Source organism: Acyrthosiphon pisum, chromosome X, assembly GCF_005508785.2.
Source record: "Acyrthosiphon pisum isolate AL4f chromosome X, pea_aphid_22Mar2018_4r6ur, whole genome shotgun sequence".
Classification (NCBI taxonomy): domain Eukaryota; kingdom Metazoa; phylum Arthropoda; class Insecta; order Hemiptera; family Aphididae; genus Acyrthosiphon; species Acyrthosiphon pisum.
In genome coordinates, this window is record NC_042493.1 from 104639770 (window position 1) to 104654222 (window position 14453).

At 27.5% G+C, this 14453-nt stretch overlaps 1 protein-coding gene across 1 annotated transcript; it reads left to right on the plus strand.

Moving 5' to 3' along the window:
- Nucleotides 1–5917: 5917 nt before the first annotated feature.
- Nucleotides 5918–7549, plus strand: LOC115033202 (putative uncharacterized protein DDB_G0271606). Its single transcript, XM_029485367.1, has one exon. It carries the CDS (start codon nt 6026–6028, stop codon nt 7547–7549), a length of 1524 nt encoding a protein of 507 aa, XP_029341227.1. The 5' UTR covers nt 5918–6025.
- The last annotated feature ends 6904 nt before the right edge of the window (nt 7550–14453 follow it).

Here is a 14453-nt window from a genome sequence, read left to right on the forward strand (position 1 = left end):
TTTAGGGGCACAACTTATAAGCTTACTGTACTTGAAATGATTTGAAAAGTGTAATATCTATTACTCTGGGGCATAAAAATCCAAATTTCTGCGGTATCTACCGACTAGGTATAACACATTAACACACAAACACCTACCAAAACTACCCAACTTTGAGGAGTTATATTTCATCAGCGGATTAATGAAAAATGAAAATTTAAACGTGATAATTCATAAAAAAAATAGCTTTATTAATTTATGAAATTAAAAGTATAGGTTACCATTTGAAAATCAGAATATAAAAAAATTATATAATTCTAGAACAGCGTAGATCTAAAATTTTGAAAAAAAAAATTTGAAAAAAGTGAATACTTTTAATTACTTTTTTTTAATACTCTAGTAAAAAAATTTAATTTTCATATTTTTTTATAGTTTAAAAAAATGTTTTAAAAATATCTTTAATATGTTTTTTTTAAGATAATTACAATCATGTACATTAATATATATATTTAATTATAAGCACATAGAAAATACATATGAAAATTAAAAAGGTTTTTTTCATATTTTTTTTTTAATGTAAAAAAAAATGTTTTTGTTAAAATCATTACATTCACAACATTGTAATTAAAAAAAAAAACATTTAAAAAACATATTTTTGTTCATAGGGATGTTGCGATACGTATGTAGATAATATTTTTAATCGGTCGTAATACATTTATTAGGTTCGATAAATTAATTTAATACTAGCCTAACTTCGGTAGTGATACATGACAAATTCCATACGCAACGTTTTTATTTTTATTTAATTTCAAGTTCTGATTAAATTGTTTTTAAATATCTTATATTATATTCCTTGATCGCCGTGCCAGTGTGCCACAATAATAGTAATTTATATATTTATACATAATATTGTACGTGTGTGCCGTGTATACCTAACTATAGAATATATCATATTATAATATGTTTGTTGTATATGGTAGGTATATAAAGTAATATTATATAGTCATTATATAATTTTAGGCTTATAATATTTTGAACTGTCAACTAAAATTATGTGATAACATTTGTAGATATTCTGAGTCTAATATAAACCCATTATTATAACTATTTATAGCGTTTTCTAACACAATAATATATTTTTCATTTTGAATTTTTGAGTTTACTTAGTTGATATATATCATTAAGTTTTACATCAACATGGCCTTAACACTGGTTGAATTGTGTCCATTAGACCTTTTCATTACCATTTATCTAACCGGTATTCAGGCGGAATTTACAATCGCCCAATATACATAGCCAAAAATGTTTATGTTTGGTTGCCTAAATATTACTCCCTATAACATGATACGCTGGAGCCTTAAACACAATTTCTTCTTCCCACCAGGTCAATTATACTAAACATTTATATGAGAGTGAGATAAAGGTAGGAAACTGGCACTTTGCCTGCTTTTCAGTGGAGGATACGAAGGGAGGTTCGCCCCCCCTTGGGCTGTATGCCTTGGTATAAACTAGGTAATACGCCTTCGCGACCTGACAGACTTTTCAAGTTCGGAGTGCTTGCAATCAATATGTATAGAAAATGCAAATATAAACAACCAGCGAACATGTCATGTATCTACGGTATATTTGTTTTAAAGTTACACCAAAAACCAAAGTCAATTTTGTTAAAAATCAATTTTGCGTAAAAATTCACGTTTTTCCTTAATTTTTCTTTTTTTTTCTTGGCGCTTTTGAAAAGTACTGGGAAATTTAAGCTTTTACTTCCTCAATTCACCAACAATATTCACTTTCCAATCGAACATGATACTGAAGTTGAAAATCGAAGCATTATTTAATATTTACTTATCATGCACAGACACAAAAAAAAAATTTTAAAATTAAAAAAAAACACACATCATTGTAAAATCAATACATTCATCGTTCCACTCAGAATCTAAAATAAAGTGTATTTCATTGTGGAATGAAATATTAGTTCTCTCTTCGTGTTTCGATTTTGATGAATAAATAACACAAGTAGATACCGCGCCAACGGAACCACCTTAAGGTTTATTTATGTCCTTCGTAGCCACAATAAGTAATAATTAAAATATTATTTAATAAAGAAATAAAGCAAAATCGAAAGGCTGTTAAACGAATTTACGAGAAAGGCATAAAAACATATTATGAAATACTTGTTATTGTAACAACATTTTCTCCCATTACTGTTTTTTTTCGATATTTTCATAAAGAGGCAACATTTATAATGTATTGTAAACCTTACGTGGTATTGACTCATGAAGATTATTAATTTTTTTTTTATCGTCTTATAATTTATTTTCGTTTTTGTTTATGATTTTTTTTTTATACCTAATTACGTTTTTTATAAATGTTTTAAAACTGCATTCTTTCCCTGGTATAAGATAGTAAAATTTAAAATTTAATTAAAGTATAGGATATTATATTATATCTTTGGTTCCGAAATCCAATCGTGAGGTAAGACACTGTGCTTTTTATTATCATCAGTCATGGAATTTGGTTTTCAAAGTATGGCCAGACTGTACAGTCGACCAAGCGTTAACACCCAAACGCCTCAGCTAGGTTATCTTTTGTTTCTCAGATGTTTGTGTATCGTGCATCGTGTATGGTTATCGTTTATCTTGACAAAATATTATTTTTTGTAAAACACAAGTATCGGACTATTGGAGACCGGAACACAGGAGTCGTATACATTCCGTCGAACCGAGTGATCCTTATAATCAAAGATGCGATGAAAATGATTTTCCCTATAAGTAATGCTTCTTAATCTCTAGTTATATTTTCATTTTTATTCAGTGTTTTATTAAGTACTCCAAGTAAAGTTGTCGATTCTGTCAGTAATTTTTACCAACAAAACAAAATCTTTTAAGGCAAGTTAATGATAATTTTACTAAACAAAATTTAGAAAACTGGCTTATTATGATGGAAGTGATTACATAGAATCTTATTTTTTTCAGAGAGAAGCATATTGAAATACTCTTAAAAATAATTTGGAAGCACCAAGACAATCAAGTAGAAAAATTAAACTTACTACGATTAATAACAATACGAGTTATGAAAATATGCCGAGGATCCAAACTGATTGATTGGAGATACAAATTCTTACAGTAATTTCTAATGTTAATAGCCAATAAAACAGATGTAGTACCAGTGTTAACAACTACGAAGGTAATAATAATATAGAAGAGTTATAGTCAGAAGTCTTTCAAATTCCTAAAATGTATTAAAAATATTTTGAAGGGCACCACAAGAGTGGCTTATTTATAAAATATTGTTAAAGTACAAATAAGTTGCATCTATTTTAAATAAGTAGGTACTTCAAGGTATAATGACAATTATAACTTACACCTAATTTATAAGTAAATTATTGTTGGTATACGCCACAATTTGTCCAGAAGTGTATATTTACTTTTTAAATATACCGCCCTGAAAGTGTTTTGGAGTGTCCAATTATCACCGCATTTAATTTCTATAATTTCTGTAAATATTTTGTATTTTGTTAATAGTCAAAAATCAATATTGTTTTGATAAATGAAATGATATTCAAGTTGAATTACTGTCAAAATATATTTTTAATTTATATTTTTAGCTTGATAATATTTATTATTAATGATAACGTTCATTGTTCTTCTGTCTGTCATAACAATTTTTGTAATAGCTATCTATAATTATTTTGTTTACTTATTACAATTTATAATACTGAATTTAAATATTCATTTTTAGTATATAAACGCATGTTGTAGATTACTGATCGTTATGTACCTACAATTATTCAGTTATAGAAAAGTAGCACGTTAGAACTGGTGGTTGACCATTGGTAGTAGTAGTATTATTCCCATAAGAACTATACAAAACATCTATGTCCTATAAAATAATATTTGACAAAGGTGGGCATTAACTAGTTAAAAAGTTAAAGTTAAGTTAAAAAGTTAATTTTTTTTAACTTTTTAACTTAAATAGTTAGTTTATTTTCTAATCAACTTATGAACTTAACTAGTTTAATTTACAGTTGAAATAATTTAACTTTCCTCAGTTGATTTTAAAAAAAATCCATCAAGTTGAAAACATTTTGAAATTTTTTGATTATACGTAAATATTACTATTTCAGTATAAAATAAAAATGATCCAATAGAAAAACACAAACATTTTCTTGATAACATAATTTTGTGTATATTAATATATTTTATTAAGTTGTACATTATATATTATGCAAGTTGCAATTATAAATGTTTTTAATAAAATTAATACCTAATTTTAAATTACAAATTGACAATTTATTGTTATGTTTTAATGCTATATAACTTATAATATATATATGAAGGTCATTTACTTATCTTCACATATTATGACATTCAATTTTTATACGATGTAAACAAATATAATATTTGTTAAATTATTAATTTGAGATGAGTATAGTTTAAATTAGTAAATAAAAGTAAAGTAAAAGTAAAATAGTAAAAGTGTACATTATTATAAAAGTTCAATAAAATTGTTTTTTACAATTTATAAATTAGAAACTAAAAAGACACATTCACTCTTTATGTGATTTACATACTAATTAAAAAAAAAAATAGAGTAACTTTTTTTAAACTGAGTTAAGTAAATATTTTTTTCTATATTACCTTTTAACTTATTGAGTTCAATTTATAATTTGTTAACTGTTAACTTTTAACTTATCGGTCTTATGTTCTCTTAACTTAACTTAACTTGGGTTAATTATTTTCATTAACTTGCCCACCTTTGATATTTGATAACCGTAACTCTATGCTATATTCTGAAATAGTTATAAGTATGAAATAACCAAGTGTACTTTAAATGAATAACATTAAATATATAAGCAATAAGTATTCTTAAAATACATTCATTGACAATTTTAAATTCTAAGCGAAGCGTTGAATGTATAGATTTTATAATAATGTGTTGTTGTGATTTAAGTTATAAAATGAATGAATTTCTAATACCTAAGTGGCTAAGGATAAAAGTTCATACTGAATAATATAAACTAACAAACTGATAAACATATGATATTAAACATGTGCAGATTCATGGAGAGGGGTTATGGGGGTTATGGATGCTTGGGCACCCTCTGTCATCAAACATAACACTAAAACAAATTCATATTATAAATTACATAATCTAAAATAGATCATAGGTATATTGAAATTTTTTTTAGAGCACCCTTGTTAAATTTTTCTGGAGTGAGCCAGATATTAAACATTATATTTTTTGAAGCAATGGATCTTTTAATATTTTTAAATAGTTGATAGAATTTACATTTATTCCAAATTCAATACAAGAGTAATTAAAAACATAATACTAAATTACCTATTATTACTTTTTAAATGTTTATTATAATTATAGACAACAGTACTAATCTTATATCAAAACATAATTTTACAAGCATTCTGTATAAAATAAGTTTTTAATTTATAAACGTTGAGCTAATCATAAACAAGTAATAGTGAGCAGAGTATAACAGTTTTTTTTTATGTTTGGGCATTTAGATTTGCTTCTTACGCATGAGTTTTCGTGCAGAACAGGCTTAATAAAATCATTAGAGGCATTGTTTATTTAAAAAATTGTTAATTCATCACTAGAAGTATCATCTATTCTTACTTTTGATGTCTATTTACTTAATTAGATATAAAGAGTTTTTGAGGAGTAGGTCCTAGAAGCAGAGCAATGAATGTATTTGTTTTACAACGATTTGGTTTTTTTTTTATTTTAATTTTCGTGTTTTATCAGCTTTTGGGGCAGTAAAACGATTCAACAATTTCAACTTAAGTATCTTATTCTATTGGAAAGTGCATATAGTTAGTGCATTTGGGACTTTAGAAGGTCAAAATTCCTAGTAATTTTCAAATTAAGTTAAGCAAAAAAGGGATATTTTACACAAAATCTTAAATAAATTATCTTAATTTAAACCCATTGATCTGTAGCCGCCTCGTACCGGGCTTACAGCTATGATAACATTTAAATAAATATTAGTTAATCTCTATGATGTATAATTTTTAACAGATATACCTAACAGATGCAAGAATTTCATCAACAAAGCCTTAACAAACCTCTTCAACAAACCCAGCCTATTTCTCAACAAAGTCAACAAATGTCTCAGCAAGATATCCAGCAGCTTCAAAAAACCCCACACCCCCAACAGACACATGCCCAGCAATTATCTTCTTCACAGCAACAGCAACAACAACAAGCCCCTCAGCAAATGCACCAAGTTGGACAACAACTACAAGGACCACAAGGTTCTCAAATCCAGAAAAAATTGCCTCAGCAAACTCATAATATCAATCAACTAACTCAAACTACCAATCAACCGGAACAAATGCCCCATTCAAATAATATGCAACAAATAGCTCAGCAAAGTCAGCAAATTTCACATCAACTTCGACAAATTACACTACAGAGCCAACAGATACCCCTACAGACACAATTACAACATTCTAAGCAAATGAATACAACTCAAATTCAGCCTCAGTCTCAACAGATTTCTCAACAACAACAGATTAGTCAGAGTCAAATGATTCATCAAAATAATCAAAAAATAAATCATATGGGGCAAATGATTCCTCAGCAAACTCTTAATCAAGGTCGACAGTTAAATCAACAAAGCCAACATGACCTACAGCAACAGCAACAACAACATCAACATCAATTAATACAACAACAATTAGCCCAAACTAGCCAACCTAGTAAACCAATGTCTCAACAAATTCTACTACCAAATCAGAGTATGTCTCAACAGAATAAAGAACAAACTCAGAAGTTGGTAATTAGTCAATCGAATTCCCAAATATCTGTATCTCAATCTAAAAACCAACAAGTAATTCAACCACAACACATGCAACAAGCTGGGCAGCACTATCAACAACCTCATCAAATAATGCAATCTCAGCCGCAACAATTGCCAATGCAAAATAATCAACGCATTATGCCTCAGCCAAGTTATTCACAGGCGCAAAGTTTGATCGCTATGCAAATTCCGACTAACACTGTTACTCAAATGCATATACAGCAGCAACAGCCAAAGGTCCAATTTAATATCATGCAGCAATCTCAAATGTTCTTTAGGCCACAAAATATGATACAACCAATTCCTATGTCCCAACAACAAATGACATATTCACTACAACATGTGCCTATTAACTCAAACTATGCTAACAGTATGCAAAATTATTATATACCTGCCCAACCACAAATGGCTCCATTCTACAAACCTTCAATGAAAACTGTAGAAACTGTCAAAAAAAAAGAAGACAATAACACTGAAGTTGTTGATAATGGAACAACTAACAACGAAACTACCACTGTAGAAATCGGTAACAAAATTGAACAAGCTATAGATTTGGTCAAAAGCCATCTCATATATGCTGTGAGTAAAGAAGTAGAAGTTTTAAAAAAGAATATTGCAAAGCTAATGGATAAAGTTGGACAACTAGAAACAGAAAACTCTAATCTTAGGATGCTTGTACCACCAGATATGTTAGAACTATACAACCAAGAAAAACAAAAATCTACAAATGATCAGTCTACTCATAATAAATAGGCTTAAGCTTAAACGATTTGGTAAACCATGAAATACTATTATTTTAGGCTAAGTACTCGTTTATAAAAAAACTGTGATGAGTACAGTTTGTTATCTTTATTATTTTGATTTGTATAATGTAATATTAGTAAAGACTTTAAGTTTAATAATTTTATTTTAATAGCTAACTATGCAGCTAGATATGTATTTTTATATTTTTTTGAGTATTTTAGATTATGAATTAGGACGCTGTTATATTATATTTTGTTCATTTATAGTTTTCATAAAATAATAATTTGTTTTTCAATGTGTTTATTTTATAAGACTCTGTATACTGTATTATTAAAAAACTAAAAATTTAATTCAAAATACTGATTATTTTTTTTTAATTATGGTATACTATTTAACGAGGTATACCATGCCCTTGCTTTGTGATGTACAATTTATTGTTTGGGAATTTAAATGTAAACTGAACTTTAAGATTGGAACTGGCGGAATAAAAAAAATTTGGTTTCACACTGATTTGGAAAGTCAAACAACGGTAGCTGTGTTAGTGGTAGTGTTGTATTTTCTGATATCATGTTCATTGTTCATCCAGTAGCAAAGAATAATAGTACTCCAACCTCCTCCGACTATATTTTCTTGCTGGACTACAAATCATGAATTTGGTAGGTATACAAACACCAAGTCACCAAGGCAATGGTCATTCGAATATAATAATATTAATAATATATATGTATATTATAAATTATAGCTTTAAAACTTCCGGTTAGTGACGTGGATTGTCATTGACTCTTCCTTCCTTCAACACCAACACCAACGGTTGTCTTCACTTACCACTTTCAGTTTCCCTCAAGTTGGTTATAATGTACATAATATTTAAGTATTAGGACATTTTAAATTAGGTACTTATTTTTCTTTCCATTTTACAGTGCTAACTTATATTTAGCCACATTACATTAAAAATACCCAACATTATCCCAGCATAATATAAAACCTCAAATAAAAGGAATTTTTTGATTGTTTTTTTAGAATAAAATATAAATTAGAATTAAAATCTGCATAATAAACATATTGTGACATTTATTAGTGTTAGCCTGAGTATAAAAATATGTATGTGTATAATGTATATACGTATATTTATATATACTAAGGTTCAATTTCTACCAAATTGTATTCTTTATAAGATATATTTATTCTTGTACATGTCTATATTATATTATTATTAATAAGGGAACAAATAACAGTACATTATAGTATAATACACTTTCTTGGAAATGTATATAATCATTAACCAGTTTTGTTATCATTATCTCTGTCATTAGACATTTTTACTAAACGTAAATAGTCGATATACCTATTTCTATTACACAAACACGCTAGCATCTAATCACAATTGTAATCAATAATAACATTTTTGCAGTTAGCGTATGAGCTTGTTAATATTTTTTGTCTTGTATAAGTAACAATTTAAATCTTATCATATCTTTTTTGTCTTGTATAAGTAACAATTTAAATCTTATCATATCTCTAAATTGCTCATATTTATTGTTTTCTGAGTCACTAGCAGTGTTATGTATAAAATACACAAATTTTAAATTATTAAGTTTTTGAGACAGATAGACAGGTAGTATAAAAATATATTCTATAATTATTTATAAAATGTTGTATTAAATACTCAAATATTCTTATAATTCATCTAATTGAACACCACTTAAACTATTCAAAATGTATTTTAATTATTTAATTTTATTATTATTCAATTGATATTTATAAACAATATATCAGGAACCTTGGCTTAAATTTTGACGCTTTTAAGCTTAACAAATACAATTTTATTGATATTTAAAGTAAAAAAATTAAAAATTTTAATTTTAAATTGTCTCTAAACAGCTCAAAACAAGTCAAAATATTTTGAAAATTTTATGAATTATAGGAATTGATAAAATAAACATATAAATCTCAAATGCCTACGGTTATTTGTTTTTGAATTACAATAAAATAAGAAAATCACTACATCAGAAATGGAGCAAATACCCAATGCTGTAAAAATTTAAACTTCAAACACTCATAAAAATTTAATTTGACTTTCTTATAGATATTTTCTTTTTGAAAGTTAAACTTCTAAACTTGAAAGTTTAATTTATAGTTATTCTTAAACTGCTTTTACTGAAATTATAGAACAACGTTGAGCGTAAATCCATTATAATTTATTCTAAGCAAGTTCAAATTATGACAATATTGGATATTCACACATAATAAACCAACCCAACAATTTTAAATTCTGAGCGGAGCGATAATTCTATTGATTTTAAAATAATGTGTGTTGAAAATTATTACAAAAAGGGTATGAATAAAAATTACAATACGTGGGTCAAGAATAAAAAGGTTCTAAATCTCATTTTTTTCAAAAGTCACTTTTTAACTAAAATGGTTTTAGAATGCAAGGCACATCTTTTAAGTTAACATTTATGATTATACAATCATAATTGACGAATGTTAAAAGTAAAAGGTTCTAAATTTCTAAAAATTAAATTATAAACACAATTTAATCAAATTATTAACAATACATTATTATGAGAAGGTTCTAATTAAATTAATCACTACATAATAATTATTACATTTATCCATATTCAACAGAATTTTACGACTGAGATACAGATTTAAATGTTTCATAATTATTACATTGTTTCATGTTAGAAGATTGGCAGCAATGAGAAAGCACTGTTCTGAAAAGGATTCAGCTAATAATAATAAAAATTATAAATAAGAATGATAAACTTCTAATAAAATATATTTATTATTATTTTTGAAGAAAAGGTTCTAATATTGCAGTGTTCGGACTTATCTAGATGATTATTTGTTCATCTTTTATCTTATCTAGATAAATAATTACAAGGTATCTAAACGTTCATCTTAGATAATTTTTTTACTAATCTAAATAAATTCATCTAGATACAATTTTTATTGATAAAAATCGCGAAATTGTACTAAATTTTTAAATATTTATACAGATTCTCAAAGTTTATGGTTTATAAATAATGTAATTATTTTTATTTATATCATTATTATTATTATGTTCCTAGTGCCCAACTAAAATATACCAAAATGTATAACCATTTAAAAAATAATTGTATCTTTTTTTTATCTAGATAAAAAAAGTATTTATCTTCATCATTCTCTAGATAAATATGAGTTGCATTATCTTTATCTTTATCTAGATAAAAAAATACTTATCTAATCCAAACACTGTAATATTGTAGAACCTTATCATCATAAACATTTTATAATTAGTATTTACTATTTTGAAAAAAAAAAACAAAAATACAGTTTATTTAGAAAAACACAATATTCACTTGGATCTTATACTGTTTTAAACATATGCTTTATTCATTTCAAACATTTAACAAACATTTAAAACGGCTTATTAAATGCATTAGAATATATTAAGCATTGAACATTAATAAATATAATTTAGATATTAGGTACAGTCTGAATTATATGATCTACATAGTCAATTTAAATATACATTGTATTTTATTTATTATGAATTTCTGAGAAAATTCAAATAACAGAAGTGTGTGTTTGTCAAGCAATATACAACTGTGAAGTTAGTATAATTTATTAAATGTAGATATGCAGGTTACGTAAAACAAAAAAAAAGATGTGAATATGCTTTATATATTAATTATCCTAATTGTTACATAATTTGTGTGTAACATTAATATAATAAAATAAAACATAATATAATATAATAAAAATGTTGTACAATTATGTGTATAAATCATGTTTAAATCTTGTTAAATTATACAAAAAAAATGATATTATTATACAATTTTATTACATTGACCCATCACCCTATAAACCCTAATATAAACATACATGCAGACCTCGGTGCAGACTGATACAAACATTGTCGATAGAAATTTGTGAGGCTATATCATGTATGTTTACAAAATTTGTATGCTAAATTAAATGTATAAATACCTCGATAAATACCAATATAAGCAACCTACGGTGTGAACAAGTAACTAATTGTTTAATAAACTTACCTATTCTGATTTATAAAAATATAATATTGTTATATACTGTCCAGAAGTATTCAAACGTCATTGATAAACGTTTCCGTGACCTGAGCTTAAAAATATTATGACTAAATGTTGTATCATGACCACCTACCGAGGAAAAAACAATAAACCCAATGTAATATTATAATGTAACATTTTATTAAATAAAAAAAAACTTGTATTGATGTATAATATGCATAAATTAAGAAATCCGAATTGAGCGACAAAACGTTCAGCACCGCTCTGTGAAGACGGACCTACAACGATCTAAGTTAAACGAAATGAATAAGTGAACAAAATAAATAAATAATAAAATAAATAAATGAATTATTTAGGTACCTACCCACAAAAATTCAAAAGATGTCATATTTATTTCTGCTACGTGGTATAATTGTAAACGCAAATGCGAAGGCTATGAGCCAAATTAGCGAAGAAACCAAAATCCTTCGGCTTTTGAAAGACGTCCACTGAGCGAATAAAGCACAGGAACTTTTCTACTTTACGGGCCACATCTTTTTTTTGAGTTTTTCTTGGGGGGACCTTGCCATTTTTTGGGTGAAAAAAATGTTGGCGAAATCAGAATTTGGCGCACGAAGTTAGTTTCAAAGTTATAGCTAACCAAAGTTTTAACTTTATGTGATAACTCTTAAATACCTATAACGCTCAAAATGTTCTTATATATCTAGAACTGTTACGTATGGGTAGTATTGCTTGCTTATGGTCTCAACAGTTGGCGTTCAATACTCTTCATACACTCGTTAAATTTTTGTACTCTTTTTAGAAAAACGAAGATTTCAACAATTGTAATGTAGGTTCCAAGGAAAATTTCAAAAATTTTTTTTCTAAAATCTGTGTTTTCACTCTTTTTAATTACCTCAGGTGAACTTGGGTTTTTAAAAATAATGTTTTGAAAGTATACGTTTATTGCCAGCGTGGACACTCGCTCGCACATTAAAATCGAAAATATCCCACTATTTGCTGTGTAAACCACCACGGGTGAACTTAAGTTTTCAAAAATATTGTTTTTGAAGTACATACGTTTATTGCCAGTGTACCATTGATACAAAGTAAATAGTGCAAAAAACTGCTTACCCGGACCAGGATCGAACACGGGTCACTATCCATGGCATAGTACCATCACTGGGCCACGACCACTAGCTTGGCGATGTGAAATTTAGAAGTTATTAAACGTATTATATACTAACTTGGTATAAGTGTCATAACTTCGAAACTATGTCCAAGCCACAAATGCTGATTCTACCGTCGTTTTCAGCGTACTTAGCTACACAAGTTTCAGAAAAAAAAACGCAAGAAAAAAGGTGTCCCGTACAGTAGAAATATACTAAAGCACAAACGGTTATTAAAAAGACGAAATGGATCAAGAAAAACCAAAAAAAATCGAGAAATTCGAGCGCCGAACCGACGGGCCTGCGCACTTTTTGCGATCGAGATTTCTACCGCTACGAAAGAAATACGATTACAAACGGAACACGTACGGTCGTACAGATTTCAAAAACCATGATCTACGTGAATCGGAACCAAAAAACGGTGGAAAACGGAAAAAACATAGTAAAAAACTAAAAAATCCGACATATTTTTGAAATTGGCGACTTGAACACAAAATTATAAGTGATAACTGAAGGGAGATAACGCTCCGCCGGAAGAAGCACGGAGGTCGATGATTTTACCCTCCATAAATGTGTTTAAGTTAATAATTAATATTGTGTAATCCGTTCGATCTAGAAGTGATTCTAAATTTAAAAAAAAAACTCGGCAGGTACCTATGCTTACAAAAAACGACGTTCTGATGCTAATTGAACACCTTAGATCAAACCTTACTAAAATTAGGAAAGATGAAGTTCAAGTATGTTTAAATCTTTATTAGATCTATATTATATACCTACTAACGCTTATATTAACGTGTTACAACTTTTACTATAATATAGGTACCTTCCTAAATACACTTCCCTCAAATAATCAATTAGAGAGAGCAAAAATATCGGATGAGTATAATTATTATTATTGATTATAAAATATAGATAGGTACCTGATACCTACTTACTGATTATAATATGTATCTTTGTCATAATATGTCATGCAATATTAAAATAAAACAAAAATACGCTATTTTTTAAATTTACCATTAAGGTGCCTTGCAACTACCAACAATGGATACTAATTGCAATAGATCGTAGGTACAGTGGCGGCTATCCTATACTCAAGGTGTATCCGTCGATACACCATATAGGTACAGTTGGGTGCATACGAAATCGATCTACAATCTATTCATGAAAAAATTGTCCATTTTGTGAAATGGAAACGGTAAATTATATACCTATTACTATGTGTCCCCAGTAATATAATAAATAATTATCTAAGTTATTTTAAAAATAAAAAACCACTAGCTTCCTTGCTCCGCTCAGAATCTAAAAATGAAAAATACTTTTTAAAATCGAACAATAATTTTACGCTAAGCAGTTATCCACGTTAATTTAAAGATTTTAAGTGAATTAACCTCTTATAACATAGGCGTAAACTGGGGGGGGGGGGGGCAAGGGGGCACAATAAAATAACATTTCGACATAATATTTAAATATGCCTTATTGAACCGAATGTCAGAATAATAATATGATATAAATAATACGGTAACCTGAAAACAATCCCCGGAAAAAAATTCCTCGAAGGAAAAAGGAACCTACATAATGATCGTATACGATATGTATATATACATCTTAAAATACTAATAACTCGTTCGAAAATTTAAACTTAATAAAAAGCCTATGATATTACCTAGACATAGTTTTAGGTCCTAGATGATAATCTACCCTTTACATTTTATAAGACATGGGGCGTAACTT